Raw genomic sequence first — 27,128 nt, forward strand, 5'->3', positions numbered from 1 at the left:
GGACACGCCATCCTGCCAGCTGCTGGGCTGGCTGCACGGGACTGCAGACACGGCCCCATCCCAATGTACCAGGCTCCGGCGTCTTGAATCAGTTGGAGGCAGCAGACGGATGGTCACGGAGCAGCCCCGGCGCATGCGGTGCCACCAACACCAGCAGCGAGACGACTGCACCACCACAGCCCTCACCCCTCGCGTGGGAAGGAGAGCAGTGCCCACACCTGGGCATGAGCTCGCAGCTTGCCACCCCTCGCTGCAGGGCTGGCTATCTCCCAGCTGAGCTGCCACGCCTGAATTTCCCAAAGACAGACACCCGCTGAGCCGCAGGCAGCTCGGGTGGCAGCCCGCGGCACTGCCAGCCCGCACCCAGCACCGCAGCAGGGCAGAGGTCGGAGCACATTTGCAGGGGGACAGCCCTAGGTTTTAGGAATCATCTCCCCGTCCCACCCTACAAGTGCTCTGGCAGAGCACGAGCAACGTGCCATGGCACAAGGGAATTTTATCTGCACGCTGCCACCCACACCTGTGTCAGACTGAGAAATCCCTGTTGGCTCTGTTTTTCTCCATCCCCCCTAATGCAAGAATTAAACCGCAGCTCACCATGCCCGTGGCAACCTCTCTGCTCTGCCCAGCCTCTTTGGATGCTGCGGTCACACTGCCTGGTGGCTGGTTTATCACCCCAAGACAGCTGCTCTGTGATTCAAGGGGGTGGGGAGCAGGGCAAGGCGGGCAGCCTGAGCTCTGAGCCCCCAGCCCCGAGGCCAGCACACACGGACGCCAGCAGCCCTGTTCCCGATGTGCTCTGGGCACCAGCAGTTTCGGCTGGATAACCCCAGACCTCACAGTGCTGCCCACGTGCCTGCTGGCTGCAGGGGCACGGGCAGACCCGCCAGGCTGCAGGTCCCAAATCCAAACAGTCACTGTGCAAAGTCAGGCTGTAAAAAGGCAGATCAGTTCTCAGCCGAGACACAGATGTCCGCGCTTGAGCCAAGCTCTAATTTTGCTCGTGCATATGGCAACCAGCACTAAGCAGACAAGAAGGGCGTTCGGACGGATGACATAAGATCAAGGATAAGCCCCGCACGCCGCCTCCCTCCCACTGCCCTCACAAGAGGCAGCACCAGCGGCTCCCTTGCCCAGGGACCCGTTTCCAGGCGGTGCTTTCCACCCTACCCCCTGCTACAGCAGCTCCTTCCCCAGGGATTTTGCACGGCAGGGCTAAAGACACCCTCCCCTTCAGGACTAAAATCTGCCAGCCAGGAGCTGGACCACACTCACAAACCTGCCCCCCCCCCCTCAGCCGACACACTGATTTCGAGTATTTACGTCACGGGAACGCGTTGCAGGTGGGCATGCTGCGAGAGCAAGCACAGGCACGGGCCTCCGGTGCAGCTCTCGGCGCCCCCGGCCCGCAGGCGAAGCTGCCCCGCAGCCGGGCGCGGGGGACGCGGGTCCAGCAGCAGGGCGCGAGGCGCAGGGCGAGGAGGAGCCTGCATGCCATGGAGACGTGTGGGGCCAACACACACCCAGTCGGAGAGAGAACAAAAAAAAAAAAAAACAACCAAGGAAAGGATGAAAGAAAGGCAGAAGAGAGTACTTACAACAGAAAACAGAGAAATTTCACTTGTTCAGTGGTCCTGATGCACCCAAGAATAGACAGGAAAGAGAGACAGACAGATGGAGAGAAGAAAAGCGTGTGAAAAGACCTGGGCATTAACTCCCGTCTGGAGAAACACAACGAGTAGCACAGCTCTGGCTTGTTGGGAGGAACACAGATAAAGGATGCTCAGGTTCTGCATTTGCTGTTACCAGAGGTGGGATGAGACTGAATCACGAACCCAGCTCCTGAGCAGCTCGAGCTGCTCTGGGGTAACGGAGAGGGGGCTGCAGCTCCCCCAGCTGCTTCCACCCACGGCCCCGGGGTCACGCACAGGCACACGGGCTCTGCAGAAACCTGCCTCCATTCTTTCCACAGTCTAAGACACAAACAGCTATCGTGCCCTTGGCTTTGCCACCCAGGCATGATCTCCTGTCCCTGCAAAAGCCCACCCTCCGGCCTTCCCACCGGAGAACCCACTAGCAGAGCGATGGCTTGTTTTGCTTTTACGGCCAAATCAGCCACAATCCCTGTGCTCCCCAAATTTCCCCTTTCAAGCTGATTTCCTGCTTTTGCTTTCAACTGGTTCCAGTCATCGGTGCTAAGTGCAACCGCAAATTATACTGGAAGGACCCCAAATTGGCTGGGCGATTACTCCCTCATGCAATATTCCCTCTGCGTCCCTCGCACGCTCAGAGACCCGCAGAGGGCCAGCCCCGTCTCAGCAGCGGCTGTTCTGCATCTTACAGCTTCAAGCTCTTAAAGGCAGGCTGAGACTCAGTGCTGCCCAGCCACGGTTTGGAGGACATTGATGATACGATAGGTGAAAACCCAGGAAAATAGCAAGGTTTGTGATTAAACCTGCTCCCAGAGGAGGAGGGTAAAGCTGCCTGCGTTCCCGACAGGCGTTATGAAACGTCACCGTTTACATGGGGGTTTTAAATAGCACGGCACAGGAACTAAATCTGCACCGAAAGATTCCCACATGTGCTGGAATAGTTTGGCGAGGGACAACGAGGTCCCCACCGCCCGTGCAAATGTGACAAAGCAACAAACGGCCTGCCTGTTTAACCTCCGTCCTCTTCCCCTGTTGCACAAAGGGAAATTCAGTGGCAGCGCCCAGGATGTCCCAGCAGCATCTGCCCAGACAGGCGCCCATCCACCAGCCGCAGAACTACGCACGCTGCTGTGCACCTGCAGAGCCCTGCAGCCTCCCGCCGCGCTGCAGAGGCTCGCTGAGACCCCTGACCCCGCAGCACGGGCACTTCTGCCCCACAGCCAGACCCCCAAAATTCTCCCACCGTGCGGGTCCTGCTCCAGCCCCCAGCTCCGTGCCCAGGCTTTGCGGTGCCCCACGCGCCGGCACCGCTCCGTGACACCCATCCCTCTCATCCCACCTGCTCCTGAGCAGCCGGGGGGGGCCTGGCAGGGAGAGGGGAGACGCACCCCACCGGGACAAGGGCAGAGAGAACCAGGGGAGGCAGGAACGCGAGAGCCTGAGGCGCAGGTCGCTCTCCCAGGTGGTGCAGGAGGAAGGGGCTGGCCGCGCTGCGGCACTCACGTTATCAGGCGTGACTTGGGCTTCTTCGGGGAGTCCCTGCCCTTTGCGAGCTCATCCGGCACCTCCAGCGTCTGAGACTCGAGGATTTCGTTCAGGCTGTTGTCGGCAGCGGGGCAGCAGTCGGTGGCGCTGGCGAGGGTCTTGGTGGGCTTAAAGGGATCCACGGAGTCAAAGTTATCGGGGTCGAACTGGTAAGAGCCTTTGGGGAGCGTGGGCGAGTGCTGCAGCGCTGAGCTGCCACTGAAAGGGTTGAGGTCTGGGCTGTCCCACGGCGCAGCAGCTGCCCTGGGGGGGCCCTGGGGAAGGGGCGGCTCCGGCGGACACCTTTCTGCATCCTCAGCAGGCTTCCTCGCGGGATCCCGGTGCCTCTTCGGTGTCAGCTTGCTGGCCGGTATCCTGCTGCCCTTCCTTGGCGTGGCTCTTCGTGTCTCCGTGCCCTCTCCGCCCTCCGTGACGTCGACCTCAGCTTTCGGGACCTGCCCTTTGGTCTGGGGGGCCAGGTCCCCCCCCGGCTCGCTCACTGGCAATGGGAGGCGGCGGGGGGTCGGAGGGGAGCTCTGCAGCTTGCAGCCCCCTGCCACAAAGGGGCTCACGCTCTCGTCGTACTGCTCGGGGTCGAACTGGTAGGAAGCTGGGGGCACCGGGGGCTCCTCCCCAGCAGGCTCCGCGCTTTCTTCTCCTTTCCTCCCTGGGGAAGGTGGTTTTCCCTTTCGGAGCTGGTCCCGACCGGGCGAGCTCTCCTGTGCCAAGCCATCATCCTCCTGCTCCGCCAGCCCCGCGCCCCCACCGGCCGGGTCCCCTCCCGACATCACCGGCTCGCGGGCGGCTCTGCCCGCATGGGGCACCGGGGCCGGCTCCGCGGCGCAGCCAGCGCCAGCCCCAGTCCCGAGGGCGGCCGGGTGCTGGGCTCCAGCCGGCGGCCGTGTCAGCGATGGGTCTTCAGGGCCGCTTTCCCCTTCGGTCCCCGCATCGGCTGGAGGGGCTCCGATCTCTGGCTGCGCCGCATCTTCGGGGTGCTGCCCCCGCGAGCTGTCCCTGCAGGCGGCCCCGACCAGCTCTGCGTGCCCGCTGAGCCCTGCAAAGAGAAAGCAGCCGGTCAGAGCCCTGCCTGCCCGCACCCCCAGCCGAGCCCCGTGCAGGAGCCAGGCACCAAGCCTGGGTTTCCCTCCCCTCCCTGTGCCTGCTCCAGGACCAGAGTTTACAGGAGCTGACAACCCAAAGCTCGGCCTCCCGAGCTGCCAGAGTCACTGTCGAAACTCGGCTCCAAGCACTTTCTCTAAAATTCAAAGCCCGTGAACAGAGTGGAGAGAATGTACTTAAACCACCGCGCACAGGGCGAACCCCTGTGGGGAGGCATTGTTCTGCACCACGCCAGCAGACCCACCAACATCTCCATTTATGTCTTTGCTCTCCCACCACTTGCTCCCACCCGGGGTGCCGGCAGCTCCAGAGGGGATTTGCAATGCCAGAGCCGCCGAACAGGGGCCAGGACAGCCCAAAGCACTCGTGTCCAAGCAGGAGCAGCAGCAGGGCGTCGCTGCTCACCTGGGGGGGGGGGGTTAAGCGTTACTGGGACAAATTCAGGGAAGCATGACATGAGAAAACACCACGAAACGTGATTAAGCCCCGGGGCGAACGGGAATGAGATGCTGCACCTAACGAATAAGCATATTAGAGGCTGCAGAGGGGATTTTGGGGTCAGCCGCCCGCAGGCAGCCAGCGCAGGGCTGCGGGGCACCAGGCAAGGGGAAGCTGCCCGCTGCGAGCCGCTCCCGGGGAGCCTCATCGGTCCCAACGGGAGCCCGCTCCCGCTGTGCCTCCTTCCCTGGGGGCTCCTCCAAAATGGGGAGGCGAGCGAGGCTGATCTCGCCTCTCCTGTGCTCGGCGCTTTCCTAAGGTCCCATTTCCCCTTGAAGGGATTCTCCAACCCACGGCAACCGCCTTCAGGGCAACCACTTGCCACCCCAAAACGCAGGCACCCCCACTGCCCACCCCCGCACGCCAGGGCTCTGCACCGCCACCACGTGCGGCTGTCGGGGGTAAGACACAGTCTGTGTGCTCCAGGTACCGCAGCTGCACGCGGCTGATGCTCCTGCCCACAAAATGTCGCCGCGGCACACCGGCACGCAGCAGGGAGAGCACAGCCCACCTGCGCTTGGCCATGGGGCGGCAGGGGAGCGGAGCAGCAGGAGCCTGGGGCTGGCCGGGAGCGGGGGGAGTTGTTCGGGGCGGCTCTGCCACCCCGGGCCCCTGCAGCACGGCCGAAACTCGGCCCCACGCTGAGACCCTGCCGGCACGATACACCCGGCTCACCACGCTGCTGTCAGAGCTTCTTAATCACAAATCCTGATCCGTGACTTAATCGCTATTACTCCAAGCCCTTCCCCTAAATCCTTTTACTGTTTCATCTTTTCGTTGCTGTCAGAGGGTGGGGAAGCTCCGTATGTACCGAGTCCCCTGAAAGCTACACCCACCGGCACCCAGCGCCAGCAGCCCGCTGCCCGTGTGCGGAGGCAGGGAAGGAAGAAGCCCAGCATCACCTCCCGGCTCACCTGCGGCTCTCCTCCCTGCACCTCGGCCAGGGCCTTTGCTCAGACTCCCGGGACGAAGCAGAAGGGGCCACTGGGCTACTCAGCACCCACCGGGCAGTGCGCGGGACCCTGCAGTGCTCGCTGGCACCTTTTTGGGGAGGTACAGGCAGGACTTCCACGGGCAGAACAAAACCAGTGCTCACCCACGGCCTGGTCTGGTTTGAAAACGTGGCCGGCAGCGGGGACGTGGGGGACTGGATGCTGAGCTTACGCAGCGGAAAGCTGCTTGCCCCCTCTGAGGCCACAAACGTGTCCAGCTCGAGTAACGTGGCCGCGGGGGGGTGGGAGGGTGCAGAAAGCGCCCACGGTGCTGCGGGAGGAGGCTGGAGCCGGGCAGGCCGCGAGCACCGGCTGAGCCCCGCGCCACCCCCACCAAGGCCGCCGCTGGCGGCCGCGCCAGTCACAGGCTGGCAGAAAAGGAAAGTGAATCTGGCAAGGACCTGGTTCCTGGGCAAACCCAGGACGCCGAGCCAGCAGCCCTGACTCAGCTGACAGCTCGTGGTCTGCATAATTGATCTCCAGGATGCTAAAAGCCGTGGAAATGAATCGGGAGGGACTGTGCGCTCCCTGAGACTGCAAAAAACTCCCTCCGGATGGACACTGCCTTGCTGCCCCACAGAATGCATCGGTAAACACAAACCCAGTGGAAATGTTCGTGGAGTGCAGCCAGAAAAGGCTCTGAGGCAGCCCCTGCCAGGCCTTTCCATCCCTAGGAACCAAAAAACCTTCCTAACAGACCCAGAGAAAACTTGATTAATTTGCTGCGTTGCTCAAATGTTTTAAACTTCAGTGAGACATCCCTGAATGGAAGAACAGACTTCAAAGCCTGGGCAAAAGGCGCCTTTTAAATGCATTTTGCATTCCCACCAGAAGGTTTTGCAGCAGACGTTCTCACAGACAGAAGCCCATCCTGGTTTCTAGCCCAAGCAATGAGTAATTACTTCTTGAATAACAAGCAGTCGGCAGCGCAAACCACCTCTCCCCATCCCTGTGGATGTCCTCAGGGTGGGGAGAGAAGGGCTGCGCGCAGGCAGCAGTGCTCACAAGGGTGTTCCTTCGCACGAGCACAGGAACCGCCTGCCCCGGGCAGCTCCACGCACCCAAGCGATCGACCCCGCGTGCCGGGAGCGCATCCTGCCGGAACGGCCCCGGCCTGCCCAGCACCGCTCGTGTGCTTTCACACCTCGCCGTGCAACGCACAAACGCCGCCTCCGGAGCCTCCACTTCTGTCACTCCCTCCCTTCCTGCACCCACGGCAGCTCGGCTGCTCCGCTCCCTGCAGAGGGGACGGGGCAGAGCCCGCGCGCTGGCCGTGGGGTCCCTCGCGGTGCCAGCAGCTGGTTGGGCACGGGTGCAAGCCTGCTTCTGGTCCTGCCGGTGGACGCGGAGCAGGTACTATGAAGTGAAAATGGAGACTTTATGCTCTGAAGAAAAACGTAGAGAGAGGACAGTCTGGCACCGCGGTAATAGCCGCTTTGTGCATGTGCACTGTAATCGGTGCGCTTGTCTTCCTTAGGCTGAAATTAAACACAAACACTGACTAACCGAGCAGCTTTCCTACACGCCATCCCTCGAATGAATCAGTAAAACCTGGCAGCAGCAGCGCTGCGATGCAGAGACCCCGCGCCCTTTTCATCCCCCACAGCAGCCAAGTGAAGCAGCACTGATTCCCCACGCAGCCCTGAATGCCGAGCGCTGGCGAGAGCAACCCCTCCGCTCCCCGCCGCCTCTGACTGCCTCTCGCTTTGTGCACAGCATGAGTCACGCATTTCTCCCTCCGCTCGCACACACAGGCTGAGCACAGGATATCTGGACTGTGCATTCAGCTCCGGCTTGCGTAGCTAACGACTTTTTTCCTCTTTTGGCTTTCCGCTTTCGTTTAGCAGACGTTGATCTATTTTTAAAACCTTTTCTGTTAAGAATTAGCATACCGACAAACGATGCTGCCAGTAACGCACCGGATAACACGTGCCCTGCATCAGGGCAACAGAAGCGAAGGCTGAAGAGCGCTGCTCCGTCACTAACGGCTCCATATTTGTTGCTTCTGCTCGTTCCCTTGCACAGATATCTCCTCCTGGCACATAACTGAAGATAACTTCAGCTGGAACAGGACAGAATTACAGCCTCTGTCATCTGAGCCAGCAGGAGGAAAGCTGTTCAAGGGATCCTGAACGGGCATAAAGCCTAACCACAGCCCCCCACCCAGAGGGATGGGACCAGCTGAATTTTTGTCCCTGAAGACAGAGACACGCCTGGGGAAGGCTGCACCCACGGGTCTGGGCTGGGCAGCTTTTGCCACGACCCCGGCCCAGGTGCACGCACCGTGCACAGTGGCCAAATCCTGCGCACCGCAGGGCACCGGCTCTCGTGGCAGGGCTCACATCAGCTGGGGTACAGGGAGTGCACACCCCAGGAAGCTTCTGCACACCCCGAGCTCCTCACGCTGCGCACGGGGAGCCCCTGCCCTCCAGCCCTTCAGAGCGGTTCCTGAACCCTGGGCAGAGCAGGGACTGAGCTGGGAGCACCACGAGACTGTGGGTTTGGCCCCGTTTTCTCCAGCCTCCAGCTCTCCGCAGGGCAGAGCAGAAACCCAGCTTTGCAGCAGAGCACCATCCTTGGCCCCACAACACTGCCACCTTTGTGCACAGGCACCGGCTGCTCGGCGGCGGTAGGGAACTGGCACAAACACGCGGTCGGGAGAGCAGCTCCCCGAAACAACGTGCTTCCTCAAGTGGAAAGACCCTGATGTCTGCAAGGGGAATTTCCCAGGAAAGCCTTCATCTTTCCTCTCCCCCTCAGACATTATCCTACAGACTAAAGATGCCTCTATCCCTTCTTAAAGGGAAGGATTATTCTGAGAGCTGAGATTATCAAAGGCACAAACCGAGCACTCTCTTCATCCAGGGAAAAAAAAATAAATAAATAACTGTGTTTTCCATGGGGATGGATGGGCCCCAAGACCCACAGGTAGACCGGGCGCATCTCTTAAACCCAGCCGAGCAGCAAGGTGCCAGCCCGCTGCTGCAAGTGCTCAAGAAAAGCCCAACATTGCAAGTCACAGAGCGGGGGCTTGGCAGCAGCGAGGGGCAGCGGGGTGAGAGCAGAGGGTGCTCGAGACAGCCCCACGCACGCTGCCCTTGCCCCGGAAACGCTTCCTCCTGCAGACGCTGCCGGGGCTTGCAAACCTCCTGACACTGCCCAGCCACCCTGCTCTGCAAAAGGAGCAGATGAAAGGAGAGGTCTCCTCCCTGCCCCAATAACCTCCCGTGGCTGTTGCAGAGATGCCAGAGCTTCAAAGCCTCCTCCCTGCAGCACAAAAGCCAAACACAGAGCTCAGCCCCAGAGACTGACTGCGATTCCCCCTTGACAGGAGAGCACGACCGGGGCGAGGGAGATGGTGCCCAAGAGGCCAAGGGTTAACGGAGAGCAACACGCAAAGGAGCAGCGGCCGGCGGTGAGACGCGAGGACAAACCAGCAACAGCACTGGGCTCTGCCAGCAACAGAACCCCCCTTGGGTTGCAGATGATCCCTGGCGATTTCTCCAGTAACAGGGTTTAGCAGCATCGAGCTTCTGCATTTTTAACAACGCAGCAAAAATGCCAGGCCGCTATCCCTGGGGAAAAGGGACCCACACAACGAAACCTCCACCGCAGGGCACGCGCGAGGCAGCTCCCACCACCCCGCGCCCCCGCACCGGGAAGCAGCGGGAGGCATCGCCGAGCTCTGCGCAGCCGGCGAGGGAAGTGGGAGCCGGGCAGTTTAACAGACAAAATGATTCAACAAAATCCTTTGTTCCTCTCCATCAATCCATCACAGCCGTCCTGGCTGCAGCCTCTGCATCCCCCGGCACAGCCCCAGCCCAGCAGCTCACAAAACCAGATTTACAGACCCCTGCCTCCTGCGGCCGCACGCTCTCTGCCTGTCTCGGTGCGGGGACAGTGGCAGGGTGTGACCGGCGGTTGCAAAACGGCCGAGTGATAATTTCGCGCTGCACAGGCATGAGCCAAGGGGGGCTGAATTGACTCTTTCGAGCCTGCAATGTCATCCCTCTCCTCCCGAAGGGATTCAGCGAAATCAGCCTTTAACCCACGCTAGAGAACAGCCCTCTGCAGAGCACACACAGCCCCAAGTACTGGCATTTGAACCATCCAGGCCATTAACCACAAAAAATGTGGCAGGCATTATTCAAAACAAGCAACTTCTCCTCCTTGACCCCACCCTGCTTTTCTGCAGCCGGAGCAGAGAGCCGACAAGCAGAAGGCGCTCGCTTGCTCCTTACCTTGGGTCCCGGCCTCAGGCTGCGGCGGTCCCGGCGGCGGCTCGCAGAGCTCCTTTAGCGGCGAGCGGACCGGCGTTTCCGCTTCAGGGGTCTCAAAATTACCTTCGGAGTCCGAGCTGCCGAGGGGGGGGAAAAGAGTGAGGAATTACCACTTTCAAGGCCAGCTCCGAAATCCTCCGCACTGCCTACACATCCAGCCGGACCGGCTCCCGGGCCAGGCCAGCCCGCTGTAGGCATCCTGCGGCCGCCACTCTCCTTTCCAGCAGGCCACGCTAGCAAACGGAAAAGGGAGAGCAGGTGAAACAGGAGCGTGAGCATCCCCCCGCGCACCCCCAAGCCCCCGGGGTTGCTTTTGTCGGGGCTCTCCCCCGTCACCCCGAGCTTTCCGAGCACCCGCCACTGACCTCCAAGGACGCGGCGGCCCGGACGGCATCCTCCCCTAGGGCTCGGGGGGCCGCCGCGCAGCGGGTTTGGGGAGCCAGCCTCGACGCGCTCGCCTGGCGCTCGCCAGCACCTTCTCCCGGAGAGCAGAGCTCGCCATTTCCCAGCGGCTCCGGCCAGCGAGCCGGCTCGGCCGGGCGCCCCGTCTCCCCCAGAGCCGCCGCCCGGGGGGGGAGCGCCGCGGGCTCCCGGCGCTGCCGAGCAGCCGAGGCGATGCGAGGCGGGCAGCGGGGAGCGGGGAGCGGGGAGCGGGGCCGGAGGGAGCCGGGGCCGGCGGGCGCCCCGTGCGCGGCGCGGCCCCGCATGCACGCGGGCCACGGCGAGCGCGCCCGGCCCCGTACTTGCCTGAAGCCCGGCGGCTTGCTCTCCGCCCGCGAGTCCTCCTCCGCCTCTCGCCCGACCCCTCCGTCCTCCCCCTCGGCGGCGCCCCCGCCGCGCACCGCCGACCACGTCCACCTGGCCCACTGCACCGGGGACAGCAGCTGCCAGGCGCTGAACGCCATCGCCGCTCCCGCAGCTCCGCTCAGCGCGGCCGCGCCGGCCCGGCCCCCGCCGCCCGCATCTCCCCGCCGCCGCTCGGCGGCTGCCGGCGCAGGGCCCTCCCCGGACCGTGCGGCTGCCGCCGGGGAGAGCGCCCGCCCCCGCCCGCGCCGCCCCGCGCCGCCCCGCGCCCCCCGGCGGCGCCGGCCGGGGGAGCGGCCCGGGGCGGGGAGCCCCGACGGGGGGGGGGAGAGGGAGAGGGGGAGGGCGCCGGGGCCGGGGGGGGGTCGCCGGGGCCGGGGTGGGGTCGCCCGCCCCGCGCCCCTCCGCCCTGCACACTCGCCCGCCCCTGCGGCACACCGGGACGGGCGCACCGGAGCCGGGCCGGGCACACGGGCAGAGCCCCCCCCGCGGCCGCAGGGAGCCCCGGCTCTCGCCCCGACCTCTCCCAGGCCAGGGGCTGCACCTGCGCCCCCACCCAGCCGGCCCCGCGCTCCCCCCGCTCGGGCCGTGCCCGCGGACGCCGCCCGCCCGCGGCCCGGGGAAGCCCCGCTCCCAGGGGCGAGGAGGGGGCGGCCGGGACCCAAAAGGAGCCGGTCGCTGCCGGGGGTCGGGTGCGGGGAGCTGGAGCCGGCGGCGGAGGAGAGGGAAACACCTGCCCCTCCTGTTTTCCAAGGAAATGCCGACTTCGCTGGCCCTGGCTGATGCTACATCCTTCCGTGGCAGCGAGTTTTATTTATTTATTTATTAAACTATTGTTCAAAAATAACAGCGAATTGTCCCTTCGGAAGGCAACGCTGGCATGCAACTCCCTTGGGAACTTTCCCCCCAACGAGGGCTCTCACTCCCCAGTTCGTGACCTCCCACATGCTTGCTAGAGAGAGGAGCATAATGTTACTGATGCAGCGTCCGAAGCACCGCAAGGAATGTCCGGGGCTTCGGCAGCAGATCCGTTACAGGCAGCGGCATTATCGGCTCTGGACAGTTGCTGCCGCGGAGCCCGCAGCTCCCCAGTGCCCGTGCTGACGGCCGGCACACCGAGCAGCACGCCCCAGGCTGGCACACCCTGCTCCACCAGCAGCTCCCAGGCACGGGCTGGGAAAGGGCAGACAGCTGTCCAGCTGCAAAACCGGCCCAGCCCACGGAAAAGCAGCACTACTGGCCCTCGATAGCCACACCAAGTGCTCACGTGGCAGGCCGAGACCACAGCTCGATGCTGTTCTGTGAATCATCAGCTAGCTCGCAGCGCAAGGAATGCCTCCGCATGGGCAGAGAGGCCTCTGGATCGGGAGGGACCCGTCCATCTGGTCTGGCTGCCTCTGACACCAGCCTCTATCAGGCACTTCAAAGGGCCTCATTCCTCATTGTGGAGCATCTCAAATAACCTCCCTACAGGGAACCTTTCTTCCAAGCTTCCATCTGTTGGTGTCCTTATTAAATATATGTCATTGCTGCACGCTTTATTGTCTGGACTCTGACAAAGAAAGGCTCTTAGCCCCCCACACACCATTTCCAAATTCCCCCCAGGAGCAAAGGCACTGCCAGTCGCCCCAGCAGGTCAGTGGCAGAAGCAGCCCAGGCCCCCAGGCATGTGGGGTAACAGCCCAGCACCACCACCACGCCACCAGGGTCCTGGGGACAGCAAGCCTCACAGACCTCGTGGCCACTGTGCAGCAGACACCGAGCCACAAGCAGACTAAGTGACACTTATCAGAGCTTATCTGACAAAAACAAGAGGGCAGAGCAGCAGCAGAACCTCAACATCCTCCTGCCTACGTCTGCTCTGAGCAGAAACACGCAGCCACTTCCCCCCATCTGAGGCGGCAGAGCTGATTTCTGCAGATGAATTTTACATAAGGAGATCTTCAGCATGTGTGCCGCGGTGCGAGCCGTGCCGCAGCACCACGCTCCGCAGCCTCAGCTCCTCCTTCCTCTCCCCCTCCCTGCCCGCCACTTCACAAATCGCTGCTGCCCCAAAAGACCCCGCTGAGCGACCACACCACTGCGTTTCAAACCGGCTCACGGCTGCCTGGATCCTGCCAGGGACCTCATGGAGCAAACAGAAATGTGAATCACGGAGGAGCAGCAGCTGGTGCGGGTGCTAGCAGCAGGACCAGGCTGCCTCTGCTGCAGGAGGAAGGAGCTGCAGCAGCCAAGGCAGCGATACGCTGATTTCTGCAGCCCCCACTTGTTGGGCAGGGGAGCTGGGACTCGGGAGGAAGTTAGCAGCATCCTTCCATTGTGAAGGCTGCACGAACAGCGCGCCAAGAGGGTCGCCTCCCACCAGGCTCGGAGAGGAAGGAGAGCGGCTGGCAGGAACGGGGTCAGTGGGACTGAAGGGCACCGGCCAGGAAGCTCCGGACCTGCAGGGCCCTGGGGCGGGAGGATATTGGAGCAGCTAAACAGCGAAGCCTGCTTCCACCTGCTGTTTGCGACGAGCAATTAAGAAAATGCCTCGAGTGGCATTTTCCAGCTTGGCACCCAACCCAGACTGGCAGCAGCACTGGCTGCAAACCAAACGTTGAGGAGATAACCTGACTTTGTCGGTCACACCGGTGGCTCTGGCTGCCAAACACTGCTCAGCAGAGTCAGCAGACACGTTTCTGCAGACCGGAGAGGATGCTGACCTGTTCAAAAGCAGAGCTGCCAGCAGTTTCCATCAGCACAGGACAAGCGGCAGCCAGCGCATGCAGCAGCCGGGCGGGCTGGGCTGTCCGTGTCACTGCTGTCACCCCCACCCTGGCGCAGGACATCGCTGTGCTAAGCACTGCCCGCGCACGGAGACACGCAGCGATGTACCAGCTACGGCCGCCCCGCAGATTCCTGCTCTGGGCAGCCCCAGTTGGTACAGGAAAGGCAGCAGGCAGCGGGCACAGCACGCAGCGGGCACACAGCACGCAGCACGGCATCTCCTGCAGCACAGAGTGACCTAGAAACCAGCCACAGCTCGCACAGCTCTGCCTTTGCAGGAAAGGGGGAGAGAAGCGGTGCTCTGCTTCAGCAGGGACCAACGCGCCCTGCCCAGGGGACGGAGCAGCCACCCAGACCTGAAGCTCACACAGCGTCAGAGACCTCAGCCACAGACCAAGCCGCAGCCTGCAGGAGCCTTCTGCAAAAAGGTGCCAGTCCTCGCTGCCACTCCTCACGCTGAGCTTTGTGGGAAGCCAGCTGTGCCCAGGGACAGTGGCTGTGCCCCAGGAAGGACTGTCCCCGTCTCACGGTCTGGCTGGCAGCAGTGCCTCTGCCTGACCTCGGTCCTCGAAGCGCGTCGTGCCCCATCCTTCCCGCTGTCACCACGCCTTAGTCCCCAGGAAGGGTGCAGGAAATAAAAGCTGAGGAACAGGAATCGCACGGCCACACTGGGCATGTTTTAAGCTGAAGCGCCCCGGGTTAGAGGAAGGAGCGTACCTGAGTTTCCATTCTTGCCCCTTTCATTAGGCACAAGAACATCTATTTCTGGCTGCGGAGCTTTTCTGGGCACGGCTCTGCAAGCCAGCGCATCCATTTCTAGCTCAGAAATGGATCTTTTGTGGGTCCTCATTTTTCTTCTCCAGCTGCCCGAGAGCCTCCACCCCTGCTGCTCTGCCGCTCCGCACGAGGAGCCTGCACACAGGGACCCGGGTCCCCTTCCACCAACACCGGGTGCCCGCGGTGTCCCTGCCGAGGCAGGGGACGGAGCCAGGCAGAGGGACCGGGCTCTCCCCCGGTCTCCACCAGCATCACAAACACACGGGCAGAGCCAGGGACCTGCAGAACTGGTGTGCAAGGCCACAGCATGGGATCTGTGACAGCTGCAGAAAGCATGAGGCCACATTTCATTGCTATATAAATCTCCCTAGGAGCTCGTATCGGGTACTTTATCCACACAACACTTATCTCCCCTCAGATAGGCTGCTGCAAGGTGTTTCATACAAACCACCCCATTCTGTTTATTATATTTTCCTCAGTTTAAAAAGGACCTTGCACCAGTATAAAGGTAAATTATTCCCTGCCATTACCTTGTGAAAAATGCAAACTTTGGGAATTAGGAGAACTACTCCCACTAAGGTTTATGTACTCTGGTGATGACTGTGCAGCAAATGCTGGGGAAAGGCTGTTTCATAACATGCTGCCTGACCTTCGCGGTGACACCGAAAAGATTAATGCTGATGCCTCCCATCTGCAGCTCACCTACCGGGGCCGGGGAGAATACCCGAGGAGAGGCTCCGTCTCTCACTGCCTGGCAGCCCAAACCAGAACGGGCCCCGGGAAAGGACGAGCGATGGGATGGCAGAAAACGGTGCCACGGGCCAGCAGCCCCAGGGCTCCTGTCCCTGTGAGCCCTGGGTGGGTGGGGGTGCGCTCACTAGGGGGCACGCCAGGACGGCACCGTGGGCACGGCACCACGGGCACGGCACCACGGGCACGGCACCACGGGCACGGCACCGTGGGCATGGCACCGGTGTTCCCCGTCCCTCCCAGTGTGTGACAGCCGGCACTGCCCAACCCTGCCAGCCACCTCGGGCACTTTCCTACCATTGCTGCAGCCAAGGGACAACCCAGGGCCCCGGGAGGACTGATCTGCTTCAGCGGAGTTCACACCTTCCTTCTGTTCTCTCCTGACCTTGATGGAGCCCGGTCTAGATACAGATCACGAGGCTGAGAAGTGTGGTAATGACAGCCGCGGGACTCAAGGCAGGCAAGGTGCCACCTCGGGCCCTGCCACTGCCACCTGCACGCCAGGGAGCAGCAGAAGACACCCCGGGCCCTGGCACTGCCCTGAGAGCCCCGGGTGGTGTCCAGCAGGGACGGCCCCAGTGCGCCGCGCAGGGCCCCCGGGACCGCTCGCAGCTCCGGGATGCGCCAGTTCCCATCGCTACACATTCCACCAAAATAGCTCAGTAAAAATAGCAGTAAAGGACACAACTGTCACATGTGAGCCTCAGACAGCACCAAGCAGCCCCCAGGTCCCAGCTGTCTTTCCCCACCATGCTGCTGTCAAACCAATAAACACGGGCATTTGTGGCTGCACTCGAAAGGACCGATGTGCAAATGAACACCCTGCTATTCCTGCCTTTTAAAAAACAACGTACGTGGCTTAGTCTCACTGATCCTGGTTGTGTGGATGTGAGCTCCTGCAAAGCAATTCAGTAGAAATAGCCTCGAGACTCGTGAGTTCCAGCCTGATTTTCACACTGATGCTTTATGAACACAAGCATCTTCCTTCATCTTGTTGCTTCTTTACTCCCCTATCAACTCCTTCGCTCTCTTTGCTAAAAATATCAGTGCTATGTGGCAGGAATGCTCTTATCAGGTGTTTGTCAGGCCTTGGCTGCTGCATTTTTGCTAGGGCTTGGCGATATTGTGAAACCCAGACAGCAGCTCAGCCCCACAACCTGGAGAGCCAGCAGGGACAGGGGAGGCAGACGAGGAGCAAGGACGGCAGCTGGCACGGGGCACAGGGATGCGGAAATACTGATGGAAATAAACAAGGCAAAATTTGCTTAAGGTGGAGGAGGACAGGTGGGAGCGAGGAGCAGCCGAGTCAGAGCAGGCAGATAAAGCGAGGGGAAGGCGATGTCCCTGCACAGCCAGCAGCACGGAGCCTGCCCGGGCTGCCTGCCCGCACCTGGTCCCAGCACCGCTGCGATGGGTGGCACGGGACGGAGCAGGGACCCTGCAGCACCCCGTGACGAGCCCCACGCGAGGAGCACAACGAGGAGGAGCATCCCCAGGGCCCAGCCATGTCCAGCAGCCCCCTGGGTGCCAGCCTTCGCGCCTCCCTCCCAGCACAGCAGGAGCGGTGCCAGCCCCCTGGGGAAGCCCCCTTAGCGCTCCAGGGGCTGGGGGCAGCGCCTCGTTTGCCCACTGAAACGCCCCACGGTGGGCAGCTGCCTTCCCACGTCCCCAGCGTGTTCCCTTGCCAGGGCTGCCCCGCACGCAGCGCTGGCTGTTTGCTCCAGCACGCAGCGAACAATGGTAGGGGTTTTCTGCCTGGGAACACCTCTAATTTACATCTAGAACACTGCAAGGAAATAATGGGCAGGGCAGAGCAGCGACAAAGGACAGAATGTGCTCGTTTCTCCCTGGCCGAAGCCAGCGCTTGCAAACCGAGGGGTGTTTGGAAGTGTTTAGAAGAGCAGCAGCCGGGCTGTGGCGGCACCTGCTCGCCGAAACCTGGCACACGCTCAGGGCAGGGGCAGGGGCAGGGTACGGGCAGGGCAGGGGCAGGGTACGGGCAGGGGCAGGGGCAGGGGCAGGGGCAGGGGCAGGGGCAGGGTACGGGCAGGGGCAGGGTACGGGCAGGGTACGGGCAGGGGCAGGCACCAGCCGCCCGCAGCAGGCCGGCGCTGCCGGCGTGCCACCGACCCGCTCCTGCTCGGAAGCGCAGCAGCAGAGCTCCCCGAGCGCACCACGGGGTGGCTCACTTAAGGAAAATATTTCCGTGCTCCAGAGAGCGTTTGGGGCGACGTTAAGACGAGCTGTCCCCAGCCCTCCTCCCCGACACGGCGCAGCGTGCCGCTCCTTTTGTTCGCGGTTCCCCAGCCCCGCGGGCCCGGCGCTGCCCCCCCGGTTCCCGGCGGGGCCGCCGCTCCCAGCCAGCTCCGGCTTCCCCACCTCGTTTCCCGAGGGCAGCCCCGAGGAGCGCCCCCCGGCTCTGCCCCGCGCACCGCCACTGGGGCGGGGGGGGCCGAAGCCGCCCCGGCGGGGAGCAGCCCGAGCAACCGGAGCCGGGAACCGGAGCCGTCGGTGACCACGGAGGAGGAGAGGAGGGGGAGAGAAGGAGACGAGAAGGAGCAGAGAAGAAGAGGAGACAGAAGGAGCCGAGGAGCTTTCCGCCGCGTTTAACCCTCGGTGGTCCCGGCCGCCCCCTGCCCGGCTGCTCGCAGCCCGCCCGCTACCGACGGGCTGGGCACGCCGCAGGGCGCCCCCCCGGCCCCGGCCCCGCCCCGCCCCGCTCCCCCCGGCCCGGGGCACCCCGCACTTACCGGCGCCCGGCGGCGCCCCCCTCCCGCGGCTTCTGGCTCTGGGCCGCCCCCATGGCGGGGCCGCGGCACCGGCCCGGGGCACCCCGCGCTCCGCCGGCCCGGGGGGCGCTGCCGCCGCGCTCGGCCGGCCCCGGCGGCGTCCCCGCCTCCGCGGGGGGGGGCCCGGCTCGGCCCGGCTCGGCGCGGCCCCGGCGGCCGCTGCCCCCCCCCCCCCCCCCCCCCCCGCGGGGCCGGCCGGGGGTGCCCGTTGGCCGCGTGCGCCCCTCGACCCCCGCGCCCTGGGGGGCGACCCCCGGCGGGCCCCCCCCCGGGGCAGCCCCGCGGTGCCGGGGGTGGGCTGCGGGCTCCGACCCGGTGCCCCGGCGCTGCCCGTGCCGGCGGTGGCGCTGCCCGACGAGCCGGGGGTCGCCGGGGCGAAGCAGCAGCCCCGGGGGCACGGCGTGCCAGCCGCCCCTGCCTACGGAGCCCCAGAAGCGGGTGGGTTGGAAAAGCCCCCCCAGGTCACGGGGCGCAGCCGGTGATGACCGACCCGGGCTCTGCTTGACCCCGCTGGGCTCCACATCCAGGCCACGGGACTTTGTTCTTTCTGCGGTCGCAGCCCGCACCCCGCTCTTGTGAGCTGTCCTTGGCCTCTGCCACCTGTGCCACGCCGCCAAGGCTGGCACAGCTCAGCCGCGACCCCAGGGCAGCGAGGCTGAAAGCCCCAGCCCCCAGCACAGCACCCCTGGGGTGCACCCCGTGCCCAGATCCATCCCCGCGGCATCCGTCCATCCCCTGGCCGGGCAGCCGCTCCAAAACCCAGCCCCGAGGCTGCAGCCTGGGCAGCGAGGATGCCAGCGCCGTGTCCTGCAGCAGGGACGGAGCTGCCAGGGTGTGACGTTGCTGCCAGGCTGTTACAACAGGTCAGCACGCAGCCTGGCACCAGAGCACCAGCATCCCAAGCAGAGCCATGTCTCCCCACGTTTGCATCAGTTTGGTTGGATTTATTCTGTCACTTTTCCTCCCTTCTGTCAACCAGAAAATTCGATGCTATGCAGATTTTAATTATGCAAATTTGCTGTAGTCCCGAGACCAGAGTGCGTAGTGCTGCACCCTGGAAGTGCCTGCAGGGGCTGAGGTTTCTCGCCTAACAGGGCTCCCACCCCAGCATGCCCTCCCACCCTGCACGTGCGACAAGAAAACGGGGTCTGTGCCCCCTACCCAGGCACCAAGCCTCAGCCAAGGAGTCCCAATAAAGCACTGACGCTGCCTCTCCCCCTAGAATCGCCTCTCCCCAAACCATCCCTCGAAGGGGGAAGGCCAGCCAGCCAGCAAGCCTCAGCGTCAGGAAGCAGCCAGAACCCACAGCAGTCCCCTTCGCGGGGGAAGATTTGACAGAGCAGCTAAAAAGCACAGAGGTGACCCTGCTAAGGGAACATTATGCTTGGATTTATTTTAATTAAAGTGCCCGAGTGAACATATCAATTTCTGACACCATTTGGGGCTTTTTAGTTCTGAGAAACTGAAAACTCAAATTATTAATTTTTTTTTTTTGGTGTTATGGCTTGGGTTGCATTATTTTTTGGCAAGAAAAGTGTTGACACCCTTGAAAGCTTTCACCTTCCTAAAAAAAGAAAACTATAAAAAGCCTTCCTTGGATGAAAACAATTTCCCGATCAGCCCGACCGCCCTCGTGCCTGGGTGTGTGGGCAGCGGGGCAAAGCCCAGCGTCCCCCCGCTTGCCGCAGAGGGCACCCCGCAGCCACGCCAGCAGCCTCGACCGTTCCCTGAGCTCCCCAGGAAAAGCTTTTGATAAACGGGAACATACCTCTGCCACTGGTGCAAGGGCCAGCCTCTGCTCCGTGCAAGGGGAGCACAAAACCCAGTGCCCTGACTCCACTCGGGGCAGGTAAGCGAAGGAGGTGAAGAGATGGCGTCTTTCTTTGTTGTTTTTTTTTCAGTCCCAGGCTTAAGATGCGGATCTTGGAACACTTTTTTGGCTGCTCTTATGTTCTGCATTCATTTAAGAGACCAAGCACCACACACGGGCTGTGCCGGTGTGTGCGCGCCTGCAGGTCGAGCGAAGCCAGAGCCGGTCCGTGCCAGGCTGCCCGGGCTCTGCAGCACCGTGTGCGGGGCCAGGAGGGCACAGGGCAGGGCTCTGGCAGCCTTCCCAAAGCCTCAGCCCTGTAATTCGGTGCCTCTGCTTTCAGAACTTCCTGCAGCTATTTCCATGCAGGGCAATTCAGAACGCTGCCCTTCCTTGCCCAGGTAAAAATCCCCGTGTGGCTGCAGGTGCTGCAGCTTGCGGCCGCCCCGAGCCCTCTGCTCACCCCGCAGGGCGCACAGGGGTGGCTGCCGGCACCTGGGTGCAGCAGGGCTGCGACAGGGAGTGCAGGCTTCAAGGATTTATCTCAGAAATACGCTTCCGTGAGGCTCTGCTGAGCCTCTGCCAAGCTGCAAGAACCCGGCGTTTCCCAACAAGTCCATCCTACCAAAGCGGGGATCCGTACTGAGGGAGCAGACCCAAACCAACGCGCACCGGCTGTCGGCAGGCTTGCTCCTCGCCAGACCAGCCTGGGATCAGCACGGGCAAGGGAGCCAAGGCCATGGCAAGGTGCGTTAGCAAACGAGCATCACTGGTGCTGGGACGGGCTGAACGAGGCAGGGGATGTACAGCTGGTAACGTGCCTGTGCTGCTGGCACCGGCGCTGCTGCTCCGTGCTCGGCTCCCGACGGAGCTGGGCGCTGCGTGGCTGTTTGGGTTACATCTGCACACCCAGTGCTCCTTGGCAGGGGTCCCGCGAGCAATAAACAAATAGAGGCCGCTGGGAAACTGCAGGCTTTCCCGTCAGATGCTCTCAGGGAAAGCCAGGAGGGGGAAGGCACAAAAATGGTGACGATTATGTATCTCCCTAGGAGGGAAAACTGGTTTCCAGACACCAAGAACCCAAGTGGCACAGAGTGCTATTTCACACCGCCCGCTCCAGAGCTCACTCAACATGATAAACATTGCCAAAGCTTAATTGGGCTTTGCCAGCCCCTTGGGACAACAGCGAGGGTCAGTGCCATGATCTACAAGCCACAGCCCCAGCCCCAGGCAGTGAAAAGTCCTGCTGAGGAGCCCCAGGAGCCCCGGCACAGCTCAGCTCCGGCGGGGCGAGCGCGGCTGCGTGAGCGGGGCTGGCTTCCCAGCTGCGCAAAGCACCACGAGACCCTGAGTAGTCACACGCAGCATCACGGCTGTGCTGCTCACACCATGAAACTCTGCCAGGAAAGCTGTCCCCCGAGGACAGGGGCTGGCAATGCCCGCAGAAGCCCCACAGGCACCTTGCAGAACGGGGAGGGAGCCAGGACCTGTGCACGGGTGGAGCAGAGCTGGCGCTGGGGGGGCCCTGCACCCCGAACCCATCCAGCACCCCAAGGAGCACTGCGCAGGAGCTGGCCGGCGGGGTGGCTGCAGTCTGAGAGAAGGCAGATGGTAATAATTAGCCGTACACTAATTCCATGGAAATTTCCATGTGCCTGGGAAAGAGGCTCACCGAGCCCTTGCTGCTGCCCCAGGGCAGAGTTTCACTGGAGTTTCCGGGGACTGTGACTAAGAGCTGGGCTGTCACACGGGTGGTGTTTAAATGCCTCCGTGGAGCCTCGCATCAAAACAGCACCGGCCCCAAACCCACCCGGAGCCGGCGGTGCTGGGCTGCGAGGTGCTCGGGTAGTGGGGGCAGCACCCAGCGGCCTCGGGGGGCGGCTGCTGTGCCCGAGCCCTTCTCCTGCTGTGGTTTGCTCTGGGTGAGAGCGCCGGGGACATCTCCCCTCGTGGTCCCCGAGGGAGGCAGCCCGTCACCCGCCCGGCGGGAGCTCGGCACGCAGCATCCCGAGCACTCTCACGGCTCCTCCCTGGCAACACAAACGGAGTCACAACAGGGCCCTGGAGGCCGGTAACGTGCTGAGCTCGGGCCCTGGCGGCGAGCCCGGCGTGCCCACGCGGCCCCGCTGCGGCAGGCTGCAGGTGCCGCTGCCCTGCTCTGCCCTGGGGAGCACCACGAGAGCGGGGTCAGAGCGGGCAGGAGGGCGCGATGCTCTGCTCCAGGGTGTCCTCTGAGGTCTGCTGCCACAGAGGGGGTGCTGGGGTGGCCGGGGAGACCTCGCTCCCTGCTCTTCTCCTCCCTCCTGCCTGATGCAAAGTACGCAGGCAAGCGCTCGGCGAGCGCCCCAGCCCTCGGCTCCCTTCTCCTTCCTACCTTTCCCGTGCAGGCTCGTCCCGGCTCCGGCACTCTCCGCTACCTGTCCCGGGGGCTCCTTAGAAAGCTGCTTGCGTAAGCAGCTGCCTGGAAAAGGAGCAAGGAGGAAGGAAGGGGATGGACGGGAGTAGGGAGGGCCAGGCGGCGTCAGGGTATCTCAGTGCACCCTACAGTCTGAGCGAAAGGAAAAAGGATGTTTTGTAATATTTGGCGAGCCCTTCCCCGAGCTGGGAGAGGAAACCAGTGGGGCAGACGGCGCTCGGCGAGCCATCCACGCACAGCACTGCCGGTACCGGAGCCTCTCCGCCTGCATCCCGCGTCTCCTGCTGGGGCCCCACTGGTGTCATGCTGGAAAAATGTGCTCTTGGCTGGAATTTGGCAGCCTGGCCTCTGGTGGGGAGGGAGCCTCTCTGCTTACAGAGGGAGCGGGAGCTGTGGCCTCGGGGCTGTGGGGAGAGGGTTTGCTGAGCTCTGGTGGCAGCAGGACGGCTCTGGAAGCATCCCTGCATCCTGCACCCCAGCCCTGAGGCCTCTGCTGCCCAGCCAGCTCCTTCCCTCCCCGGGGCAAACCCCAAACCTCCTCCCTGTTCTCTGGAGCCCTGAGGGGGCATCGCAGCCCCACAGTTTGCCCAAACCGTGGTCTGGTCCCAGAGGTCAGGGCTCAGCTCTGCACGTACACAGAAATCAGCTCGGGTTAAACAAACTCACCCCAAAGCAGCGGTGCGAGAGGCACCAGCCCGACTCCGGCTGGCTGCGGAGAGGAGCGTGCAGGATCCGGCCCCCGGCTGCCTGCGGCCGCTCCCTGCAGAGGGAGCGCAAGGAGCAGGAATGAGCAGGCTGGGAGCAGCCATTTCATCCTCGGAAAACGTAGTGCAGGGACGGGGCTGCTGCTGCCCGAAGGAGGAGGAGAACTCTGCTCAGCCCAGGAACAACCCCACACCAGCCAACCCTGCAGCCTGCTTCCATGTGCCCAGCCAGACCCTGGTCCTTGTCCCGCGCCCTGGCCGCAACGACCTTCCCAAAGCCCTGGGACCCGCAGCAGCTGCACAGCCCCTGCAAAGCAGAGGGAATGAAACCAGTGCCCTGCATTCCCACCTGCTGCAAAGAGCAGGAGGAGGACGGTGAGCTGGGTGAACTCAGCTGGGCCACGCACAGGGGCTGGCAGGATGGGGCTGAGGGCCCAGGAGCCTCCCATCGCTTCTGCCCCCCCCGAGGAGCTCTGCCCGCATCTGCTGGCCCCGAGCACAGCACGGGTACCTCAGTTTGGAGGAAGGGCCCCGCTCCATCATCCCGCTCTGAGGGCCACAGCCTCCCACCTGCCCAGCTGAAACATTTGCTTTCCAGTGAGCCGGCAGCAAAACACCAGCACTGGGATGGGCACACCAACAGGACGTATGCTGCCAGCCCCATGCCCGCTGCCCACACCGACCCCGGGGCTTTGCTGCGGGAGGAGGGCGCTGCCGGCTGCGGCAGAGGGCAGTGGCGCACACGGTTGTCTCATCGTTGGCTGCCGTCCAGCCTCAAACTCCCATCTCCCAACTTGCTCTTTCTTTTCAGCTGAAACTTCCTGCCATTTATCATTTCAATTCTTCGCCTCTTCAGCAGTGCAGAAAATTGGCACTTAATTTGCCCTGCCAGGCTGCGTGGTGGCAGCTTAATTGACCCTTGTTGCGCACCCTCGCCACATCGCGGTCGCTGAGCTCAGGCTTGTGCCACGCTAATTTCCCGACCACTCTTGGTTCGAGCTGCCCTTTTCAGGGGGTTGCTTGTGCTCAGTTCCGGGCAGGAGCACTGGGAAGAACGCGGCCGCCAGCCACGGGGAGCGGCGCTGGGAGGTGGGACAGACGCTCCCACAACGGTTTCTCATCCGAAGAGCAATCCTGCGCCTGGCCCGAGCCCCTGGGGAGCCTGGAGCCCTTGCTCAGGATGGTCCCTCCCAGGTCTGCGTTGAGCAATTTGGTTTCCCGCAGCTGTCCGTGGGCCTGCCTTTTCCCAGCTCCATGCCTCCTCAGCTGCTTAGTCGGTTGCTCCACAAACCAGCACATTTCAGATTGCCACCTTTGGTACCGTGTGCTGCAGAGCGTCACAAATCTCAGAGCTCCTCCAAGCCTTGCAAAAGTCAGAAACACGAGCCTCCAGTTGCTACCCTGACTTTCCTGGTTGTTTTCCAAGAGCTGGTCCCAAGCACTCAGCCTTGCCTGAGTCGGAAGGATCACAGAGCGTCAGTGGCTGAGCGGCACACTGACCAGAAAGCTTATAATAAAAGCTGATTTATAGCAATCACCCAGATATAACCTCAGCTTAGTTCCAGTTGCCCTATTGCATCATTTGGGGCAAAGATTGCTCCGTGAGTACCTGAAATAATTGGTATTCGGAGCACAATAAAACCCCACGTGTGGTTCACGATCCAGGCAGAACTGCATTATGGCAGATGTCTAGCAGGGGAATAAGATTTTTCCAGGTGAACGGAGGAAATGCATGTAATTCTTGCTTCGGAGTATTTCTGAGCACTGCTGAAGAGAAGTGGCCTGCACATTTGCTCCTCCGCTGCACGACGGCAGCGAGGGCAGGAGCCCAGCCTGTGCCCAGCTGTGCAGCCTGGCGCAGGGCCGGCCGAGAGCCCGTGGGCAGCAGGGTCCTCCTGGGGCTCGCACCGCCACGAGTGGTCCTGAGCAGCCCCGCTGGGAGCGCTGAGCGAGGGGCTCGGGTGCAGGTTCTCCGGGCAGCGTTAGAGGTGGCACCGTGCGTCCCGGGTGCTCTGTGAAGGAGGGGGGCTTGCGTGGTGATCCATGCATCACCGCTCCGTTTGCGTCGGGCCATGGAGTCCTTCCAGCGCTCCGAACACAATGAGTTAGTATCTGCTGCTCTGCAGTTTGTATCCAGGCTGAAACCCCGGCCAGCTGGGAGCATGTTGGGACCAGACTCAAGTACAAAGAACAATGGAAAAGGCATCGCGAGGGGCGGGTGGAAAGGCAGGATCCAGCGCTTGGTGACAGCGCCGCATCTGGGGCTGCTCAAAGCTCTCCGATTCTCCACCGAGAGAGGATCACAGCTTCCAGACCCTCCTTTCAACTCTGTGTCTTGTCCCCTCGCTCCCCTTCATTATGTTTTCAGGCCACGGGCTCTGCCTGCCAAATGGTATCCCGGGGAAGGCGCTGCTGCCTGGATGGGCTCCAGATGCAATGCAGCTAATCCATTTTTATAGCCGGGAGCAGGTGTCCCGTGCATCGCAAGCAGCTAGTTCGGAGGCCGCTCTTTGCTTGCCCACCACCGGTGCCCGCAGCTCCCGCGGGGCTGCAGCCCCGGCAGCGCCCGGTTCTCGCCTCCGCATCAGGCAGTGGAGGGTCCTGGCACAGCACCCAGCACCCCTGGGCAGGGACACGGGGCCGTAGCCGCACTCACACCTTGCTCACCCCAACACGGGGATGTGCACGCTGCAGAGCTGCCACCTTCGGTACCAGAGCCACCGACTTCACGGGGCACGCATCTTCCCGTGGGCTGCAGAGCCTGAGCTGCCTGTGCACAAAACGAAGAACACGGAGGAGTTTTTCACCCAGTTCCCCAGTTCCCATCCCCATGCTCACCTTCGCTGCACAAACGGGGACGTGACCAAGCAGAAGGCACCCACGTGTCCAGAGGCTGCGCGACCTGCAGCGCGCTGGGGAGAGGCAGAACCTGCGGGGAGGAAAAGAAAACTCTGCCTGGAAGCGGGGAGGGGAAGGCCAGAAGGGTCGCGTTCACCGCTGCCAAACCACAGCACTGTGGTACGTGGAGCGCGGCCAAGAAACCCCATCCAAACCCACAGCTCCCAGCGCTGCTGGAGGTAAATAACGCCCCCAAGGGAACCTCGGTGCCACCAGCACCCGGGGCAGCAGCAGCACCCAGGGCTTGCCAGGGGCTCGGGCAGAGCCCTGCCGCCAGCCGGGGCTGTGCCGGGGCAGCCCCGGCCACGGAGCCGCTGCGCCGACGCTACCGGCACGCCTGGACGCAGCAGTGCTGGGGAGACAAAGAGCCCTTGCTGGATTCAGCTGCCCTGGGTATTTTTTTCCCTCTTCGATGAATCACCTGCTAAAAATATTATAAATTGAGTCACTGGCCAGACCTTTCACTCCTCTGGAAGCAAAAATATTTATTTTACTCAGGCCCTGCCTGTGCTTTAGCAGAACTTTATGATCAATTTCTGAGGAATGTGCCATGCTGTATATTCAAATTACGACTTTTTTTGGCTCACGGTGTAAATTTAAAATGTCTTATTTAAGACCCAGCTATTGTGCTGCCAGAAAAGTGCGGTTTCAGCAGTTTTTTCCCCCCACAGCACCCGTTTTACCTGGGGGGTGGTTATTTTCACCCCAGGTGTGTGCCTGTCCCCAGGGCCCGCGGTGCCAGCGGCTCCCAAGGGGAGGAAGCACCGCTTCGGTGCGCTGCCACGAAGGCAGGATGCGCCGGAGCTGCCAGGCCCACCGGGATAACCCTTTCCCACTGCACAGGGCTGCCTTTTTGCAAGTTGAAGCCAACCCCTCTCTGCACCCCCTCGAGGCTTGTGCAAGCAGCGTGTGAAGTTCCAGGCAGGCGGCGTCAGCGTGGCAAGGTCCTCGTGTGCCCGTGCAGGGGGGTGCAGCTACAGGCGCCCAAAGCCAGGCAGCTCCATCCCAGCAGCACCTCCCCTTCCTGGGGCGCGGGGCCGTCTCAGCACGGCGCCAGGTGCCCGCGGCGCTGGCTGCTCCCCACTCCCGTGCCAGGCTTATAAACCTCTCCCACCCTCATTTGACTTTAGGAAGGAAATGAGAGATTTTTCTCTCTTGCTTCAGGGCAGAGAGAGAATAATGGGATCTTTATTCCCCAATAATTAAGTTGCTTTTTGCGTAGGTTTAATTTACGCTCCCTTCCAGCCTTCCATGCGAGGTGATGCCTCCTGCAGGAAAGTGGCCTCGGGGTGCTTGAGCAGAGCCGGGGTCTCCGTGCTCACCAGGAGGGTGCAGGGAGCAGCAGA

General features: G+C 62.6%; 1 protein-coding gene across 7 annotated transcripts in view; it reads right to left on the minus strand.

Annotated features, from left to right (window-relative positions):
• The window catches only part of TACC1 (transforming acidic coiled-coil containing protein 1), a 35,035-nt gene extending 14,052 nt beyond the window's left edge, over window positions 1-20,983 (minus strand). Inside the window, exons 1-4 of one of the 7 annotated variants that reach the window (XM_066983502.1) lie at window positions 19,723-20,983; window positions 10,027-10,142; window positions 3,156-4,230; window positions 1,599-1,634 (exon numbers count right to left, since the gene is read on the minus strand). In XM_066983502.1, the coding sequence (XP_066839603.1) occupies window positions 1,599-1,634; window positions 3,156-4,230; window positions 10,027-10,142; window positions 19,723-19,913 (1,418 nt within the window). In that variant the 5' untranslated portion in view covers window positions 19,914-20,983. Of the gene's footprint in view, window positions 1-1,598; window positions 1,635-3,155; window positions 4,231-10,026; window positions 10,143-10,430; window positions 10,749-10,812; window positions 11,096-17,915; window positions 18,055-19,722 lie in introns of those variants that run through there. The other 6 variants (XM_066983503.1, XM_066983500.1, XM_066983504.1 and 3 more) reach the window with 6 other exon arrangements.
• Between the last annotated feature and the right edge of the window lie 6,145 nt (window positions 20,984-27,128).

The sequence above is a fragment of the Anser cygnoides genome, chromosome 26, assembly GCF_040182565.1.
Source record: "Anser cygnoides isolate HZ-2024a breed goose chromosome 26, Taihu_goose_T2T_genome, whole genome shotgun sequence".
In the NCBI taxonomy this organism is placed as follows: domain Eukaryota; kingdom Metazoa; phylum Chordata; class Aves; order Anseriformes; family Anatidae; genus Anser; species Anser cygnoides.